The 20324-nt window shown below is 37.0% G+C and overlaps 3 protein-coding genes across 11 annotated transcripts; 2 read left to right on the top strand and 1 right to left on the bottom strand.

Moving 5' to 3' along the window:
- Window positions 1-95: 95 nt before the first annotated feature.
- On the bottom strand, window positions 96-5095 carry mRpL3 (mitochondrial ribosomal protein L3). Of its 3 annotated transcripts, none has more exons than XM_018036711.2 (8): window positions 4852-5095; window positions 2555-2673; window positions 2343-2436; window positions 2049-2273; window positions 1847-1978; window positions 1609-1769; window positions 1346-1535; window positions 96-384 (listed from the first exon to the last, which is right to left on the bottom strand). In XM_018036711.2, the coding sequence occupies exons 2-8, from the start codon at window positions 2614-2616 to the stop codon at window positions 142-144; spliced, it is 1107 nt and encodes a 368-aa protein (XP_017892200.1). In that variant the 5' UTR covers window positions 2617-2673; window positions 4852-5095; the 3' UTR covers window positions 96-141. The 3 variants fall into 3 exon arrangements, with proteins under 3 accessions (XP_017892200.1, XP_017892129.1, XP_026671008.1); XM_018036640.2 differs by lacking the exon at window positions 4852-5095 and adding an exon at window positions 2883-2974; XM_026815207.1 differs by lacking the exon at window positions 4852-5095 and adding an exon at window positions 2745-2828.
- On the top strand, window positions 3001-4297 carry PQBP1 (poly-glutamine tract binding protein 1). Its single transcript, XM_018037165.2, has 6 exons — window positions 3001-3086; window positions 3150-3259; window positions 3319-3494; window positions 3558-3738; window positions 3830-3993; window positions 4062-4297. Exons 1-6 carry the CDS (start codon window positions 3017-3019, stop codon window positions 4252-4254), a joined length of 894 nt encoding a protein of 297 aa, XP_017892654.1. The 5' UTR covers window positions 3001-3016; the 3' UTR covers window positions 4255-4297.
- Window positions 5001-19528, top strand: Trpm (transient receptor potential cation channel, subfamily M). 7 transcript variants are annotated; one of them, XM_026814491.1, is made up of 22 exons: window positions 5001-5278; window positions 5708-5877; window positions 6612-6702; window positions 6835-6917; window positions 7488-7544; window positions 8321-8507; window positions 8570-8783; window positions 8854-9013; window positions 9085-9221; window positions 9277-9433; window positions 9509-9671; window positions 9749-10057; window positions 10144-10693; window positions 10766-10977; window positions 11047-11214; window positions 11909-11968; window positions 12066-12113; window positions 13148-13363; window positions 13429-13777; window positions 13848-13993; window positions 14056-14646; window positions 14718-19528. In XM_026814491.1, the coding sequence occupies exons 3-22, from the start codon at window positions 6640-6642 to the stop codon at window positions 16032-16034; spliced, it is 5187 nt and encodes a 1728-aa protein (XP_026670292.1). In that variant the 5' UTR covers window positions 5001-5278; window positions 5708-5877; window positions 6612-6639; the 3' UTR covers window positions 16035-19528. The 7 variants fall into 7 exon arrangements, with proteins under 7 accessions (XP_026670292.1, XP_026670330.1, XP_017885078.1 ...); XM_026814529.1 differs by lacking the exon at window positions 6612-6702; XM_018029589.2 differs by lacking the exon at window positions 7488-7544.
- Window positions 19529-20324: the final 796 nt, after the last annotated feature.

Raw genomic sequence — 20324 nt, 5'->3', positions numbered from 1 at the left:
GAATTATTTCCGTAAAGGCAGAGAAAGAGAGAAAGATAGAAAGAATGAACAGTAAAATTATCAAGTGAACAGACAGGTTGCTAGAAAAATCTCAATTTGACACATTAAAAAGTATTTTGTTTATTTGCTATGCTATTACCATTACGATGACTCCGGCTGAAATTCGATAGTGGGAGCATCGAACGGCTGAACGTCGTCCGCGTAAAGATTCTCAGGAAGTTCTTCGCCTGTCTTTTCATTCGGAAAATAGGTAGGAAAATGTGGCGACTCATTCTTTCTAGTTGGAAGGACAGTATCGTACAAATAGCACATGGTGTTCGTCTCTCCTGGTACATTCTGAGCCAATACCCAAATTACATTATATTTGGTGTTTATTCGTAGTATCTGCAACATACACGTAAAACGAAAAACTTCAAAGTCATTTACTAGTTGTTAATAATATTGTTAATAATCTCTTACTTTCAGTTATATTCCATTATTGTAATTATTTATTAATCTACTATTTATAACGAAGTACTTTCTAAAATGCGGAGAATTTATTGGAATCTTTTTATTTCATGTAACTGGCAACTATATCTCTAAACTAGCGACGAAAGAGAGTTAGAAAAAGTCTCAATAATTTTAACGATGTAATCGGAGATGCAGCTTTACTTCTTAAACGGCATTATAATTAGTAATTTTTTAAATACATGTATATTTCTAATATAGGAATATTAGGGGGAAAAAATTGCATGATCTCTTGTTGATAAAAATTTGTTGGTATATATAATAGCTAACGTCTATCAGTCTTATAAATTTTTCGTATGATTATTTACATCATAGGCTATAATTTAAAAATAAACAATAAATAAATTACGAATTGTGAATATATATTTCTTGTCAGTTAATGTAAAATTTTCATTGTGCCACNCACAATTTTATATAGAAAAGAAACATTCAAATTCCTTAAATAGAATTTATGTATCATGAAAATTGTAATTATTTTCGACAAATGAAGATTAAATATGTACTATCTTTGTATAAAATTTGCAAAGAGTATTTGCAAGAAACCGTGTTCATACGTAAAGTAAATGTAAACGATAATTTGATGTGATCATTGTACTGACAGATCATTTTAATCACAATTCACTAATCAGAAACGTTACAAAACAAATTATATACACTTCTATCGGGAAATAAAAATTCGATTGTACTTTTTAATATATTGTTATACTCTTAACAAAAAATAAGAACAAACTTGAAACAACATTGACTTATCCTCATTTCACGTATTTCTAAAGACGAACTTGACGTTCATCAAATCTTAAAACGGTGTCAAATTTCAAATTCGGTTAATTGGAATTACCTTGACACCACGAAGGATGCGCCAATGATTTCCCATATGCCCAGGCATTTTGGTACCAGGCCTTACTCTTGCCATCTCGCCTCCCGAGCCAATGTTACCTGGTCTCCTATGTGTTTTCGTCACACCATGGGACGCAGGCATGCCGTGAAATCCCCATCTTTTCATGACACCTTGAAAGCCACGATCTATCCTACATTGACAGACGACGTCGTCAATATTCTATGTTTGTTACGAGAGAACTAAAATATTGGTAACAGGTTTACGTTTTCCCTCGTATATCGAGATAGTCTCCTGGTTTGAAATGACATGCACTTAAAGGAGTTCCTGGTTCGAGTGCAGCATTGGGAGAAATTGTGAATCTCATTAACGTTTTCTTTGGTGTGACTCCAGCTGTATCAAATATTCCAGAGTATGCCTTAGTGATCTGTAGAATCAAACAGTATCGATACTGTGTCGCAAACTTATTGAAGGTGAATGTCTACTGTGAAGATCATGATCTACCTTTTGTGGATCAATGTTCACAGCACCCAGTACTAGACATCCATTTTTTACTCTTACATTAGGATGTTTAGATTTCACAACTGGATTATATTCTTCTGGTGGTATATACTTTACAACTTCATTGTCTATGATCTATCAAGGCATGAGAGACACTACGATGATATATGCAAAATTTATATTATATTGTATTGCAATATAGTACCTGTATCAGGGTAGTTAATACTTTTCTTCCATTTTTTAACCACATCGGATAAACTCCTATCTTTTTACCGATTAAACCAGTACGTTTAGAACCATTAGTCCATGTCTGTGTCGATTGAACTAATTCGGCATTCAGTGGAGATTTAAGTGACTGCGATGCTAGATTCTGTGCTACAACTTCATTGAGGAATTCTTTATTTTCTGAAGTGAGGCCTTCATTATAGAGCTAGTACAAATAATATTAGCAGTTAATACATTTATAAAATAGCAAATATTTACTACTTTAAACACATACCACGCGTGTTGGTTTTGGAAGCCACTCGGGGTGACGTTTCTTAGGTGCAGGATTCATCCTTTTACCTCGACTGGGGACTGTTATCACATCGAGACTGAAATAATTACGATCAAACTTTAGTATTATAGTAGCTGATTCGATTAAATAGGTTTCAATCATAAATTATAAATACGCGCAGGTTAATAAATCGTGTATTATCATTCTTTTAATACCTTCTCGTTAAACATTTGTTGAACAGTTGAAAACCGTTAATGGTTTTTAAGATTGATGCCATTTCAATAATTTATTTTGCATAAACAATAATATTCTTTGGACGACAGTGTTATCCAGACTGTAAATTAACAATATAGAGATCAGTCTTCTCGAGTTATTAAGTACATCATTATCGTAGATGTTACTTGCGTTACGGAAAAGGAATATCTATAATACATCAATTGTAACTTTCATTATTTTACAAATACGATATTTAACACGCAACGGATGAAAACTGTTATGGTACAAGTTACGATTTACGATATAACAGTAGGTGGCCAGACTCACGCAAATAAGTGATGCCGCGCGTTGAAACGTAAAAGTACGGTTAACATGTTTTGAACAACAAGTTAGAGCGTTCATTTATAAATTGTTCAAATCTTCGTAAGTTGACATAAATACAAGAAGAGAAAATCTGCAAAATGCCACTTCCAGCTGCATTAGCTGCACGGCTTGCTAAAAGGGGACTTATTTCTGGATCGGATAAACATGGTATAATNAAACATGAAAAAAGAATAAAGAATAACAAAATATTCAATAAATTACTATCTTTAGAATCTTCAAAAAAAGAATCGAGGAAAAAGGTTCACGAAGAAGTGATAGCTGAAGATTACGACAGCGCAAAGGATGACATCAATCAGATTGATATTTCCCAAAAATTTATGGTAAATATTATCTTAGAAAGGATTAGGATGTGAAATACGAATTTCATTTATTTATCTAGGGATACAGCGGTTGCCCTAACAAGTATAATATTTATCATGAATGTACAAAAAAGTGTAAAGAATTATGGGGACTTGGCCATGTACAACCGTCTGATAAGTACTTAAAGAAACAAATGCGATTGATTCAGAGGTACCCATTACCAGAGACTTGGAAAGCTATTTATGATCCTGGATCGTGAGTATCAATCATTTTATTTTAATCATGCTCTTTATTTTAACATATTCGATTTATGAACAGTGGTCAGCATTATTATTGGGACTGGTCGTCAGACTTGGTAGCCTGGTTACCACCTGGCCATCCAAAATGTCAAATATCTCAACCAGCACCCCAACTGAGGGAAGAGTTACACCTCAAAGCAGCAGATCAAGATGATAATTTGTCGAGTGACGATAGTGGTAGTGAGCAAGAACCAATGGAAGTTAGTAGTATACATTTTTAATCACATAAAGAATTATTAAGCTACTGTTTAAATAATTCGATTAATCATGACGAATCATTGGAACTTTTAGGTAGATGAACCCGAAGCGAAAAAGGATCGAAAGTCAGAAAGCAGATTGAGGCACAAATCAGGAGATGGTAAAAGAAGTCAACGAATGGAAAGGTCTGAGGCTAAAGAGAAAAAGGACAGGACATTGGATCCTATGGATCCAGCATCGTATAGCGACATTCCACGGTAAACTTAAATGCTTCTTAAATTTATAAATGAAAAGTTTTGCTCGAATTGCGAAAAATTTTTTATAGGGGGAAATGGTCTGATGGCTTAGCAAGGCACAACGAAGCTAAAACAGGAGCAGATACAACTGCTTCGGGGCCGCTTTATCAAATGAGGCCATACCCGAGTCCAGGAGCAGTTCTTCGATCGAATAGAGCCAACAAATCCGAGTTGGAATCATCTAATAAACCCAAAGTATCATGTCCCGAGAAACCAGAATAAACATGTTAAGTTGTAAATAATAAATATTTGAAATTGTGCTCTATGTATTTTCTTTCATTCAAAATCTATCATGACAACTACCTATCCTTTATAATTTCCGATTAATCATGATCAAGTGTCATGCACGTGTATGAATTCTGGCTCAAATATGAACAAGTATCCCTTGGCCTTTTTTAGAGACATCGCTCCTTTAGAGCGACAGGAAATGGCAGCTTAGGGACAGAAGGTCATGTAAAAATGTGAAGAAAATAGTGCAGTATATTTAAAAATAACTGCAGAACCCTAGAAGGAACGAAAGTCGAAAAATCATTATTAAGAAATATGCAGCAAAGGAGGACCCCAGTTTTTGTCCCTTGGGGACGAAGAGGGGATGTCGGACTGGAATCAGGCAAGTGGGGGTTTCCACTTCAATTATGGTCCAACTTTTATACAAACGACTGTTAAATGAAATAAGCAGACGAAACTTTTCCAGGTATTTTTATGCTTCTAACGAGCATGTAGTCGACGTGTTAATAAAATTCGAACATATAGTAATCGATATCGCTCGTCGATGTCTTGAAGTCCAATGTTAGAACTAAAACCTTGTTCTTGGCCTACTTTGCCGTTTTTGTCCAGTAGTAACGATGCAGGAGACCTAACTCAAATCGAACTCTCGATATTTTCAAGTTCCAAGGGGGATGGTACGTGAAACGGGTGCTCCGCACGGGATGCTTCATCGATGTTTCGCCACATTACGAAACGTGTAAATAACGAAACGTTCTGCGATCGCGACGTACAGCGACGTATAACGAAAGAGAAGAAAAAATGCGAGCACCTCGTGTAGATATTGCGGGAGAGGTGATCTGCGTGACGTAAGAAGGAAAACTAAGAGAGGAGGAGTTTATGAATCACGAATCGCGAGAGGCACAGGAGCAAAGTGTTTAAGAATACACGCGAGTGGTGGTTCTTCGTTATGCGTGTGCGATATTTCACGCGCGATGAGTACGATTACTTGAAAATTGCTCGCTGGATCGTAATATTTAAGGTACTCGCGAACCAGTGCCGTTTTCTCACGAATTCGTTGTCATTTCGTGTTTTAAATATGCACTTTTTATTCGCGAACAATGTGATTCCAGTGTACGTTCTGTTGACGAATCAAGAGTTTAATATTTCTAGATGAATTCGATATCGTAGCTCTCAGGTTAACTTAGCAAGCACATGACAGATTACTTTCCCGCCTGTTTTAAACTTGCGAACACAATATTCCTTTAATTAACATTTCGTCTACGTGAAATAAAAATTAGAATTCAGCTCAATGTTCCTAATGATCGCTCTCAATTTGAGATTGTAACATTATACAACAAAGTCTAATCAATTTGGTAACGAATCTGTGATAATAAATTGAAATGAAGGATTTAAATATCATTAATATTGGTTTTAATTTATATATGTATAACACATTGATCTTTTTCAGATAAATTGCTTATCCACCTCGGTTTAAATATCTGCTAATAGTAGCTTATACTAATTGGAACTTGTATACATTCGAACTGCAACTGTAATTTTTTTCATTGAGAGCACACATAGATATTGCTCATGCAGTTCTATGTAGATATGATAGACAAAACCAAAAGTTGTCGCATGGTAAGTGTTATAAAATGGTTTGAACATACTGATATTAATTCACTGTACTCTTGTCATATCATATTTACATTAGTGATTTAGTTGTTCTTTAATACAGAACCATTTTCATTAATACCAAATCATTTCAGATAATATACTTGTTGCCTTTTCTCTGGTTAATTTATAGTTATTGTCATTGAAAATAGCGAAGCAGATAAATTAAATGTAGATACCTAAATATTACTTATCAAATTGTACATGTAATAAATTGTATAATGTTATAGAAGTACTAAGTTTATTCTTATGTACAATGAAGCAAATAAATGAACTTCAATTGCCACACGATTGCGAAAATGCTTGTATCGTATTAATTAACTGTGATACTCATAAGAAGTAGTACTAAGAAAGATAATGTTAGAAGATTAATTTCCTTATCTTTATCATTTATCTTATCTTTGTTGCATGCAACTTTTATAAGTTATCCACGTGCTTAACGTCTTTCCGATTCATCCTGTGTTTTTAAAAATATTGTTTCTTATTATTGTTGTTTGTTATAATTTAATTTGTACTATTATTGATACTGTATCGTGTAACTCAATATGTTGGATAATCTTGTAATTCATAGTTAAATTTTTGTGTAACTTATTGCAGATGTAACTTTTACTCATACAATTTTCTAATCATGTATTTCGCATACTCAAGAATATATTATTTCTCTTCATTTGTATTTGGTTTTGTCTGTCACTGCTTTTTAGTTTGTATATTCGGTGAATACATGTCAAGATGGCAATCGGAAATGTTATTTGTGGAGCCAGTACTCCTAAAGTGAAGAGAAAAAAGGCAAAGGTATACCACATTTTAATCCTAATTTCTTTTGCTTTCTACGAACACTTGGCATCTTTCAATCCAGTACATTACATTTTTTTAAATATATCTTTTCATAATATGTTCATAGTCAAATAGATAAATCTTTTATAGACAACTGAGCGCAGTTGGATAGAGGCAACTTTTCAAAAGAGGGAGTGTTCGAAATTTATTCCAAGCGCTGAAGATGAACATAGGTACGTATGTCCATCTTTCTTCTTACATTTATGTTTTGCCAACATTTTTACAGAATGCATTTATTTATTATACATCACGGTTAATGGAGATCTTGGTAAATGACTTTATAATGCTGGAGGCACATTGCAACATTATACTACTGTGACTCAGATTACTGACTACTTATACTACAGTATCATACCCGTATTTCTTTATTACAAGGAATATGGATTGTATTAGTTTTCAGAGACAATAATTTTTCCAGTATATGCTGTTTATAACACATCATACATTATTAAATTTCTGTACTTATTCACATTTTCTGTTGTCAAATAAAGTTGTCGGATATTCCATTAGAAAAGAACAATATTTTTGCAGAGGCAATATAAACAGAACGAATACGATAGCTGTTTTTAATGCACTTTGATTTTCAAGTTTCTTTTAATCTATAAACGGATTTTATAACTTTTTTTACTTGTGTACGATTATTGTTTCGAGGTCTATTAGTTGCTATCAGGTCATTACTAACACAATCTCTTATGTTCATTTTTCTTTTCCATTTACTTTTCTTTCTTTCATTCCATTTATAGGTTTATACAAGTTAAGGGAGATAGGAATGCAGAGTATGACGTGATCACCACTTCCAGGTGAGAGTTCAATTGTGGGTTTTGTCGTGATTAAAAGAATATCCTCGTTTATTAAAAAAAAATTGAATTCAGCATTTAGATGAAGATATTTAATATTGCTTCTGCAAATATATATATTTCTGTACACACATACTGAAAAACTATCATTATGTGCATTTTATTTTATCTATAAGCTGAAGCTTCATCATTAAGCTAAATAACATTATCGCTTTAAACGACGAAATAATTTATATACCACCGGTAATCGTTAACAAAATACTGTTAATTACATGCATTCTACACAGTTCTCAACGTTAATGGTTTGTATTGAAAGAACTGTTGCATTACATGAGGTTTGCACAGTACTTATGGACTTGCTTCTTTTCATTGATCTATCATTATTTTTAATTGATCGTTTTTGTTTACCGCTATATATAAAACGCTTCATCCTCCCGTTTATTACACCATGCAGCTAAATGGATTATCTATATGTGTATATTAACTGTTGTGGTAATATCATATTTCATAGTACTGGATAATTAAGCGATTTTAATAGAACACACGATCATTTTGCCAAGTGTTTGAATTCTTTCCTGTAGCTAATATCGTTTACAGAACTGTATGTATTCAAAAGTTCCCTTTATAACGAGAATCAAATGAAACATATGATGTACATAGGCATTTCCTGTTGTGCTAAAAAAGAAGATTAGATGCAAAAGTGTACAATTATCTTGTACCCAAATGCATTTAATCCCTGTCTTCTAGAAAAAGTAGTAGTAAGTAATTAATCGTTATAGGTGTTGTTGCGGGTACTCGTACACTCATCACTGCAGAGCTGGTATAGATGTACAAAGTTATACCACTAGTAATACCAAAGAGAAAGATCGAAAGCAATGGTCGCCCGCAAAAAATACAAGGCCCTTCCCGACCGATGCCTACGGTACCATCGAGTTTCAAGGTGGACCACATCCAACCAAAGCTCAGGTAAATAGGAGAACGAATTTTGCATAACTATTTAGATCTAACACGTATGATTAAACTTGCAGTATGTCAGGCTCGCTCATGACACAAGACCAGAACCGATAGTACAATTATTATGTCGCCAATGGAACTTAGGATTGCCCAAGTTGTTGATAACCGTGCACGGCGGTCGTTCCAACTTCGAACTGCAGCCTACTTTGAAGAAGGTGCTGAGAAAGGGTCTGTTGAAGGCTGCGAAGACAACCGGCGCATGGATATTTACTGGTGGGACTAACACAGGTAGATATCATCCACGTAAAAAATCAACTAATAGTTCTGGCGAAGGGGTTCAACCATTATTTCGATTCAGGTGTAACGAGGCAAGTGGGAGATGCATTGTTATTAGAAAGAGCTCAGAGGCAAGGTCGAGTAGTTAGCATTGGTATAGCACCATGGGGAATCTTGGACAAGAATCATGAACTCGTTAGCCGTGGAGGTGAAGTGCCATATGATTGCCTTTCATCTCCGTGGTAAGACATCCGTGTTTCATAGAATAGAAATTTACATGAATCGTTTTAACAATATTTTATGGATTGCTCAGGTCTAAATACGCAGTTTTAAATAATCGTCATGCGTATTTTTTACTGGTGGACAACGGCACGGGTGGTCGATACGGCGCAGAAATCAAGCTGCGTAGGGAATTAGAGAAATACATTTCTAATCTGAAACTGCAGCCTTGTAGGTATCATTTATATAATTAATATCGTTCTTGTTAATAAACTTATCATTACAGATACACACAGCAGTATACCAGTCGTGGCATTGGTAATCGAAGGAGGAACGAATACGATTCGATCGGTTTTGGAGTATGTTACAGACGATCCTCCCGTTCCTGTAGTTGTCTGTGATGGATCGGGTCGCGCAGCCGATCTCATCGCTTTCATGCACAAGTAATAACAAGACCTTGATAAATGAAACATTTCATTCTCGCGAGACGAGACTCATTGTGATCAACTTGAACTTAGATACGCGTCTGAAATGGACGGGGAGACTAAAGAGAACGAGGGACCATTAGAGAATATGAAAGAACATCTCTTAGAAACAATCATGCGTACTTTCAAAGTATCCCCAGTACAAGCCGAACAATTGTACAGCGAACTCTTGGAGTGTACACGAAAGAAACACTTGGTAATTACACACCGATTCTTCTGCAGAAAAACGGAATAAACAATTCGGGTATAAACATTGAAATTAAATGCCCGTAGATAACAGTATTTAGGATAACTCAAGACAGGCCACAGGAGCTCGATCAAACGATTCTCACAGCTCTGTTCAAGTCCAAACAGTTATCCCCAGCTGAACAACTATCGTTATCATTAATTTGGAATCGAGTGGATATAGCACGCAGTGAAATATTCATTTACGGTCAAAAGTGGCCGCCTGGTGCTTTGGAACAGTCAATGATGCAAGCTTTGCAACACGACAGGATCGATTTCGTAAAGCTACTCTTGGAGAATGGTGTCTCCATGCGAAAATTTTTATCCATACCGCGACTTGAAGAATTATACAGTACCGTAAGTTTTCTGTTCATCGTGACTAATTGGATTTAATACTTTCAATATTTCAACTAATCGAGAGACATATTTCCTTGGCTATTTAGAAAGAAGGCCCTTCGAACACATTGGGCTACATCCTCCGCGACGTTCGACCGAACATTCCGCGGGGTTACATGTACACTCTACACGATATCGGTTTGGTGATCAATAAGTTAATGGGCGGTGCGTATCGCTCACAGTACACACGCAGAAGATTCCGCATGATCTATACGAAAGTGATGAAGAGATCCGGGGCACACCCTCAGCATATGCATAGGAACAGCTGCATCCTGGGTACCAATGCTCGTTATTACTCGGGCGGCTCTGGCAGTAAACAGGACAGTTTAACGATGAGCTTGCTTGCCGAGACGTTACCGGCTAATCGAGACATGCCATTGTTCGATTATCCATTCAACGAACTGCTTATATGGGCTGTTTTAACTAAACGACAGCAAATGGCTTTGTTAATGTGGCAGCATGGAGAGGAGGCCTTAGCGAAGGCGTTGGTTGCCCTCAAATTGTATAAAGCTATGGCGCACGAAGCCGCTGAGGATGATCTCGAAACCGAGGTTTACGACGAATTGAGAAGCTACGGAAAGGAATTTGAAAATATCGGTACTGATTTAGACTCGAACGTCTCACTTGTTTCTGTGATGTACTTTAACAATAGGATTTTCTTGTTCACAGCTGTGGAACTGTTAGACTATTGTTACCGTCAAGACGACGATCAAACGCAACAACTGTTGACGTCTGAACTGCAGAATTGGTCTGGTCAGACGTGCCTCTCTCTGGCAGTTACTGCTAATCACAGACCTCTTTTAGCACATCCCTGTAGCCAAATTATTTTAGCCGATCTCTGGATGGGTGGGCTCCGTACTCGCAAAAATACAAATTTAAAGGTAACTATCATCGCGTTCTTTGATTTAAAAAAATATTTCATTGTGCAATTTTTTAAATTTTATTCACAGGTCGTGCTGGGACTGGTTTGTCCATTTTATATAACGCGTTTGGAGTTTAAAAGCCGCGAAGAATTGCAATTGATGCCTCAAACGCAGGAAGAACATAAGATAGCTCTCGAGGATGAGAAAGAGGATAGCGACTCGGAGCACAGTGCCCCGACGGGTCCAGACGTCGAGGTAATGCATCACTTTGCACTAACGTTATGACAAAAGAGGTATAAAATAATAATTAACATGATGATCTGTTAACTTATGTGATTAAGAGAAACTAAAGACCTAGAGGAGTGTTAACTAATTGTTATGCTCACAGTATGAATCTAACTTTACTCGGAAGTGATATTAATTACTACTGTAAAGACGTAGAAGTGGTAATATTAACGTAGTACTAGCCTGTCATTGCATTTATGAAAATTTCATCCTTACACATTTCACGCGCTGCAATTATTGATTTATTTCTGAACATAGTGCCGATCACTGCTTTATTATTTTCAACAACGTTCTCGAATCTCGTCCATTCATTGTACGAATTTATCGAAAGAATTTCTTGTATGTATATAAAAATTACGAATTATCAATGTGAATAATTAGTTAATTAGATATTTTAGAGACACAATTTTCGGTATATACATATACATATGGTTGCTGGTTTTGAACAACTTGAACGATTACAAGAAAACGTATGCGCATGTAGGTTCCCAAATATAAAACGTAACTTATGTTCATATAAAAATATTTTTTTGGTATCGTATAGGTCTAGTAACTTGTGAATGTTAACATGATATAAACTAGTGTTATCGTTCGTTAGTAGAGGTATTGAAATTGTTTTTGTGACTCATAGACTATGTGGGTATGCATATGAATTGTTTTTTAGAAACGTCAGCGCAGGAGCCTGAGCGTACGCAAAATATCCAGCAGCCAACAAGGCGCTAAGGTATAATCCATAATGGCCTGACAATGCAATGATTATTATGACCAATAAGTTCACTACTTTCCGGTGCACTTTTCAACTATCTCTCTTATGTTGTTAGTTATCGTCGAGGAAAACCTCTATTTATTCAATATCGGAATCCGTACCGGTGAGGATGATAATTAAAGCTTCTATTGTAAAACGAATCGTACTTGTATATCGTTCCTTACAAATTAATAATTGCGGAAAAACAATCGTTCATATTTATGTTAGATACCATGTCGCCAAAATATCGGTATCTTTCCTAAAAGACTTAATTCACTAAACATTACTTTGCCCAATTAGATTTGCTACCTTGTCACGATATACCGATGTTTTTTACCCGGCGGTTGAATAAAATCTCCTGCCCAATCGTTTGTTTTTAATGATCTGTTACTCAATGTTTTGAAGCATACATGTAAAACCTTGTACTTCAACCCGTCACATTAAAGAATTAACTGTTTTCGACTGTAACACGAAGAGACGAAAAGGATTAAGTAGTCGATGATACGTACTTTTACTTTCTCCCTGTATTACATTGCGCAATTGCACTAACAGTTTACATTCTATGCAACCATGATACTACGCACCCCACTCGTCGTTTAGTGTTCCTTATTTTTGTCTGATGTTCATAGAATCGTAGCGATAGTTACTTATTTTCCTCTTTCTAGCTTATTTGGAAACGTTTCTATGCTGGATGGAACCCCCTTCCGCAAAACTTATATTAATATTATTACCACCCCCATGCAATAGATTACGAGTCCTTCATTCCATCATAATCATATTACGAGTAAACTACTTATTTAAGTAAATAATTAGGGATGGGATATTCGAAATTTCTTTTCGACACCCATCTCTACGATTTGTACAGAAATTAATACAATACACCACTCTCCCTGCCATTAATACACTAGAGCGCTAATAAAAATAACTTTACGTTTTAGTGTTTGCTTTTTACACGCTGTACCATCTTTACCCGACCGATTTCTTTCATTAATTTGTTAGCAACTGTAAATGGTTTCTGGGAATGACGAATAATTAGTAAAGAGGATTTATTATAAATAAAAAATTCCTCTTATCTCGGTGTTGATTGTCCTGTACCCATTATTAACTCTAGATTCCGTATACACTTTTCTGTAATTTCTCCTGGTTCTCTCCCTCTAGGCTCTGATCAGCAACGAGCACACTACGACTGTAGCGAAGGAGACGATCGTACAAGAAAACGGAAAAGTGTTGACTGACGTCGACGACGGGATCCATCGTGCATCATTCGGCATTCAGTCCGACTACTATGACATTAAGAACAGCAGGCCTTTGAAGCTTAGGAAAAAATTATACGAGTTTTACACTGCACCCATCACCAAATTCTGGGCGAACGCTGTAAGTTTCAAGCAAATCGACAAGCGAGCGACGCGAATTGATAATAATCGTGATCAATTTTACAGATAGCATACATCATCTTCTTGGTACTCTTCTCGTACAGTATCCTTATACACATGGATGATCACCCATCGTTGGCAGAGATTTACGCGATTGCTTATATCTGCACGCTCGGGTGCGAGAAGGTGCGAGAGATAGCGACATCCGAGCCAGCTACCCTCTCGCACAAGTTCAGCGTGTGGGCGTGGAATATGTGGAATCCCTGCGACGCGGCTGCTATAATATTTTTTCAAATCGGTCTCGCCCTGCGTCTGAGGCATTCCACCCTCGACATTGGTCGCGTCATTTACTGCGTCGACTGTATCTATTGGTACTTGAGGATACTGAACATTCTCGGAGTGAATAAATACTTTGGTATGTCGCGTTTGATAAAAGTTCAGGGAGATTGTATGGAATATCGAATGATGATTATTTTCTTGTTTAGGTCCTCTGGTTACAATGATGGGTAAAATGGTGAAGAACATGACGTATTTCGTGGTACTCTTAATAGTGGTGTTAATGAGTTTCGGTGTCAGTCGTCAAGCAATTTTGAACCCTAACGCCGAGCCCAAGTGGAGAATTCTTCGAGATGTACGTATTTTCTTTACGCATAATCACTGGATAGACGTATTTAAGTAATAATCGTTTTGCAGATATTTATGGAACCATACTTCATGTTGTACGGAGAGGTATACGCGGACAATATAGATCCCGACTGCGGCAACGAGCCGGGAATGATTCCGTGTCTTCCTGGACGGTGGATCACGCCTGCAGTAATGTCCATTTATCTTTTAGTCGCGAACATATTATTGATAAACTTACTGATCGCGGTGTTTAATAACATATTCAACGAGGTAAACGCGGTGGCGCACCAAGTATGGATGTTCCAGCGTTTTACTGTTGTTATGGAGTACGAACAGAAGCCAGTTTTACCACCCCCGCTGATTGTAGTTTGTCACTTGTATCTGGTGGTGAGATATTTGCTGCGATATGTGACACAAGGGAAAGCAAGTACCGGCGAAACGTATGACAACGGGCTGAAGTTGTTCTTGGAAGCAGACGACATGGAACGGTTGTACGATTTCGAGGAGGACTGCGTCGAGGGATACTTCCGTGAACAAGAGCTCAAGCTGCAGATGTCAACGGAGGAGCGTATCAAGCAGACCACGGAAAGGGTCGAAAACATGAACTCGAAGATCGAGGATATCGACAAGAAGGAGAGTACTCAGAACGCTTCTCTTCAGGTAATAATATTAATAAGAATTGGCAAGAAGAATTTCATTACATATCTTTTATACATTCTCTTGTTTCACAGTCGGTTGAGTTTCGCATTCGAAAATTAGAAGAGCTGAACGAGCAAACGCTGGCACACTTAGGAGTCATTCACCGATTCATGGCAACTCATATGCCCAATATGGAAGGTCTTTCGACTTTAGATATAGAGAGCCGACAACGAAGAGTGTCTGAAAGATCGGAAGTTCTTTCGGAGACGGACTCTCATACGCAGCTGCCGACCATCGCAGTAAAACGCAAGAGACTAATCCGTTCCCTGACAGACGGCACGTTCCTCGGCATGGTTCCGTTAGATGACGATATCTTAAAGCACTCGGAGACCATCGCGTCGCGGGAGAACCTGAGCAGGAACGAATCCTCGATAAGCGGAGACGGTCCGACTATTCAAGACGACGCGAAGACTACTACGAGCCAGGGAACCGAAGTGAGCAAGGCGGAAGGTGAAGGAGACACCGTAAAGAAAGAGTCGCAAACCGATAGTAGAGAAACGAGCCGAGAGGCAAGTGCAGAACCGAGTAGTAAGGAGCCGAGTAGCAAGGAGCCGAGCAGTAAGGAACCGAGCAGCAAAGAACCGAGCACGGATCCAAGCAGACAAACGAGTAGAGAATTGAGCAGGGAGACTAGTAGAGATGCCACTAGCAAGGAACCGAGCAGAGAAGCGAGCAGCGAGGCGCCAGCTTCCGAGCCTATTAGACAAGATTCCATCGAACGACCGACTAGACAAAACAGTAGGACCCGTTCGGAATCAGACGATGTGATAGTTCCGGCTACTGGGAACCCGAGAGGAGTAACTTGGGCCGATCCTCGCGTCGCGGTGATTCCTTCGGTTTCCTCAACGAGCAGCGCTCAGACATCAATTCTACTAGCCATGCGTGCAGAATACACGAGCATAACAGATGAGTTAGAGAGCTTGCTAAGCCCGACACCGCCCATTCAACCGCGCACGAGGGTCAGATACTTATCCGAAATGTCAAACTCTGAAATGGCTCTACAAATCGAGAACGAACATCTGCGTAATGCCGAAGAATGCGACTACCAGCAGATGGAAGATCTGATACACAGGCGAGAGCTCGGGGACGAGGACGACTCGCTGCACGTGTCGGACGAAGCCAGTAACTTTTTCATATCTAACGAGCACAGGCATAAACTCAGGAGGGCTTCCGCTATCGACGAGGAGCAACAACAACAATCGTCCCGAAGGCCACCGCCTACGATTAGCGTCACCAGGGAGATCGAGCAGACGCTTTCAAGGCCGCCGATCAGGGACTCAGAGAATGCGGATCCTAACGATAAGAATTTGTCGACTGTACCAGCTCCAGCGTCCGAGATCATGTGCTAATGAGCGTGATAATCTCTCGAGGTAACTCGATCATGATCTAACTCATAATTTGTGCTCGATGAGTCTGTAGAAGTCCACCATTACGATAAAGTACGTATTTTAATTTTCGGTGAAACGATGAGAACAAGTCAGATTCTTTTTTACAAAGTTTGATTTTTAAAATCGTGTTTTTGCTTCTTGTGTCAGCTTGATTCTCATCGTTTCTTCCGGTATTTTTGCAATCGCATGATTGATATTAATAACAATTTAGAGAATTGAACAAAACTGAAAAATGGTAGCACGTACTTATGAATGAAGTGCATTTTTCTGATCACTTATTTATACTGTAAATTAGGTTTAAAGCCGAAAAGTTTTAATCGCGATTTTAATGAATTTTTTCGCGAATAGTCTAATTGATTTTATTCTTAATGTACTTATTGTAATTGTATATACATATAGGCGAGTGTACATATGAATACTTAAGATTGCCGAACTAAGTTCGCTGATATATTAATTAATTCAATGCTTCCATACTACGGTGTGTAATTTTTAATCTAATCTTCCGTTTGCTTCTTAACTATGCGATATACATGTTTTTAAAGTAACTTATTTGCGTAGCCAATTTTCAAGAATCACATTTATGTGTTTGAAAAAGTAATTTTAATGCAATTTATGCATGTTCAGTGTAATTTAATTTACACCTTTACTTCTTCAAACTGTTACTTTTATGTGATGTGATTTCATGATATTTTTTAGAATTTTCATCTACATGTGATCATCTTATTTTAACATGAAACACTTTCGTTAAAACTAATTCGTTTAACGATTTTTATCACAATTATTTTTTGGAAATAACATTGTTTCTACAGTGCGTGGATCATGCATTTTATTATGTCTTTGCAATATTATTCCTATTTATGAATGTAGTGCATCAGGAATGCGCATAATTTATGGCAAGGATTATATTTTAACGTCGCAATTAAAAAGTCGGTTCGTTCATCGCAAAAGGTGGTTACTACGAGCATTCAAATGAATCTGATCTAATCCGATTATAACTGATTCTATGCTCAGTCTCCGTTCATATAACTTAATCTTTAAAAAACACGTCCGTAATTATATCTTACTCGTCGAATCACAGCGTACAGAACATCATTGAAGTCCGCGTCGACTGTATCGAACGTTTTTTCTAACAACGATGAAATAACAAAAATCGATAATGCAGTTTCACCTAGTTTTCGCAATCAATCCTCTCTTTTTTCTTCTTTTTTTTAGAACATCTTACATTGAGAATATCATTAGCATCTCCGATATCATTAGCAGTAAAATGAAAACAGAGAGAAGATTCGATACCGATTTGTGTTCAAACGTTCTAACGAAGAAATTAGGTGAAACTAGATTAGCGAAATTCTCACGATATACAAATGTATGTTGGTGCTGCATTTTATAAACGATTACAGAGGCAACATCTTTCAATATCGTATCGAGACCAGAACGAGATTTAACGAGAGGCGAGTTAGTCCTTCTCACTTGAAATGTTAGCAAAATTTAGAAAATATTAAATCGATGTCCAGTTTCATTAGATCGCAAACATTCTTTAAAATGAAATTTTTAATGGTAACAAAAATGATAAACGAAGTCATTTTTCGAGTGCAAAGGATTAAACTGCAACACGTGTGCTTAATCAAACGTTGGGTACTCATAATTAGTGTAAAGGAACTCCGATGATTACGTGTAAAATGTGACTTAATACGCAGCTTTTTTATCTTTTAGACACGTGCGAATCTGCATCGAGAACTAGATGCTAAAGAAACGAAGCTTGGCTATTTTATATTTTTATAACTATTACGTGGTTCCAATTATTTTCTCTTGGTTGATCAGTTAAATATTGCATACGCAGATAGAGAACATTTCTATCATCTGATAGCATTAAAATAATTTTAAAAGGAAAGGGTTGACTGGAATAGGGAAACCGACTTCTGTTCATTTTCAACATAAATTACATGAAAAAGAGTGCAATTTAAATTAATTAGAATTCTTGTCGAACGATTCGCACGCGTCTACGCGTCGTTACTGCCGAAACGTTTTTTATCAATTTTTTGAATGTACATATTTAGGGCCTTACACCACGTTACTACCTGCTGCGTTGAACACGAAATTTACGGACCACTTAATAACCGAGATGTAAAAAGAAAACGATAAAAAAAATGTTAAATAAGCGAAGCAAACCATATCACGCGGACAATTATTACGTTCCTCGAAGGACGAGAGCCAATCCGTGTTAAAAAATAATATCTTACTGTGTAGTAAGCGAGGATACAAGTTAATATAAGAAGGGGAAAAGAACGAAACGAACATGCCTAATTGTATAGAAAAATTGTGCATAGTTAGAAAAATTTTAAGGAAAGCGATGCGAGAAGGCGAATCTAAGACTGTACATCACACGACAACGCTTGTTTTACTCTAGGATCAGTAAATAGAGCGCGAGTAGCAATGAATTGTTAATCCTGTACGAGAATTACGGAATGCCATTGTTAAATAATATTTCCTTTAGTTTATTCCCGAGTTCGAGGTGAAAATCATTTCGTTTTCTATTTCCGAAACGGATTTGATTTCAAGTTTGCATCGAACCGCTGTCCTAGTTCAATTTTACTTAACAGATACATACTAATTTAACGAAGTTGCTAGTTCAACGTTCCATCTTAGGACTGTGGATTTGCAAAACGAGGAACACAGAACGCGTAGTAATGTTGAACCAAAGAGTGAGCCAAATTTGGATTTCATTTTTTAATGTTGTTGCACGAATCCACAGTCTGATAATCGAGAATGTAACGTCCATTTACATTCTGGTGTAGTTAAAACAATCATTAGTATTATTGTTGTGTGTATTGAGGTGATCACACACTTAAATGAAATTAAACAAGGTTTTTCAACATGCCCAACGAATTGAAATGACATCCATGAGAAAAGGTGCTATCATGTAAATCGAGTCTTATCAAGGATCGATGACAGGCACAATCAAGCAACGAACACGGTCGCGATTTGCTGAGTTCATAGCTGTGTACATCGACTTACTGTTTTCAAGTACACGAGGAAGAATCAGAAACATCGTTCCAGTCATTCAACGTGTCAATTTACACTGCTATGACTCTTGGCTAATAATCATATCCAGGCAAACGCGTACTATAAATGTATATTTTCATAAGACGCTTCGTTGTGAATTTTAAAACAAAGAGAAGCTTCCAAAGACAGATCTTTTGTCTCTCATTGCTCCTTCTCACAGCAGACTTTAGCATAACGTTAAAGCGTACCCGTAAAAGGCACGAAACAAAGTTTGCTCAACATATTTCATATATCATAAGGTCACGTGCGAGCTCGTCTCGTTTGTTAATAACGAAGCGTTGTGTTAATAACGTTTCGCAGTACGAAATACTTGAAAGGTTTTCAGTTTGCAAAGACTGCACGCACGTGTCCAAAAATAATTGTACGATGGAAAATACATGTATCACTTTGTTAAATACGTAATAATTCATTCTCCCGTTGTCTCGTACATTGCTCAAAAAACAAATTGTATCAAATCAAATTGAAAGCTTAATAAAAATGCAAAAAATGTTCGTCTGCGAATATTTTCATATTTGCTTAAACATGAATTTAGGATGCAATATTTAATTCGCAAAGCGAATGATATTGAGCAGTGTGCCTATTCTCCTCTGTGACTATTCATTTTGCACCATATTGCGTTATAACTTAATATCAATGTGTACCATCTTAATTGATGAATAGATTTAGAAACCGGGGGAAGAGAATCTATATTTTTAGGATAGCCGACATATTTTAAACAATGTTCCTTCGCCTCGTTATCATTGTACGATAACGATGACGACGATCTCCTATAAATATGTACAAACGAATAGAGAAAGAAAGTGGCAAAGGAATCGAACATACTGCAACGCGATTTTTCACTGCGTCACACCTTTGCCTATGCTTTGTGTTTTTAATCCTTGAGCAAGACGAATGGGTTTCATGAACAATTATCCACATCGAAACAATAATAATCAGACAATAAAGAAAATAAGAAAAAAACGTTGTAAAAAGCAATGGTCCGCAAAGGAAAACGTCGCGACGTGGCTGGACATTTGAGAATTCTCGCCGATTGAAAACTATACGATTGTTTTCCTGTAACGCTGCTACAATCATTAAGGATGTATTGGCTATACAGTCAATCCCAAAAGTTTATGTACCTTAGAAAAACGCATTTCCTATAATTAAAAAGAAATCAGACGTCGGAAGAATAATGTTAATAATAAATAGCTA

Source organism: Ceratina calcarata, unplaced genomic scaffold (genome assembly GCF_001652005.2).
Source record: "Ceratina calcarata isolate Rehan_Ccalc_2016 unplaced genomic scaffold, ASM165200v1 scaffold1, whole genome shotgun sequence".
In the NCBI taxonomy this organism is placed as follows: domain Eukaryota; kingdom Metazoa; phylum Arthropoda; class Insecta; order Hymenoptera; family Apidae; genus Ceratina; species Ceratina calcarata.
This window is presented reverse-complemented; position numbering and strand designations above follow the sequence as displayed.

Coding starts and splice junctions, on each gene's coding strand:
- Trpm (XM_026814491.1), top strand. CDS start 6,640: ATGGCAATCGGAAATGTTATTTGTGGAGCCAGTACTCCTAAAGTGAAG. Junction 6,918..7,487: donor AGCGCTGAAGATGAACATAG/GTACGTATGTCC, acceptor TTCCATTTATAG/GTTTATACAAGTTAAGGGAG. Junction 13,994..14,055: donor AGTGGAGAATTCTTCGAGAT/GTACGTATTTTC, acceptor ATCGTTTTGCAG/ATATTTATGGAACCATACTT.
- PQBP1 (XM_018037165.2), top strand. CDS start 3,017: ATGCCACTTCCAGCTGCATTAGCTGCACGGCTTGCTAAAAGGGGACTT. Junction 3,260..3,318: donor ATATTTCCCAAAAATTTATG/GTAAATATTATC, acceptor TTATTTATCTAG/GGATACAGCGGTTGCCCTAA. Junction 3,739..3,829: donor GTGAGCAAGAACCAATGGAA/GTTAGTAGTATA, acceptor TGGAACTTTTAG/GTAGATGAACCCGAAGCGAA.
- mRpL3 (XM_018036711.2), bottom strand. CDS start 2,616: ATGGCATCAATCTTAAAAACCATTAACGGTTTTCAACTGTTCAACAAA. Junction 2,437..2,554: donor AACAAATGTTTAACGAGAAG/GTATTAAAAGAA, acceptor TAATTATTTCAG/TCTCGATGTGATAACAGTCC. Junction 1,536..1,608: donor CTCGATATACGAGGGAAAAC/GTAAACCTGTTA, acceptor CTGTCAATGTAG/GATAGATCGTGGCTTTCAAG.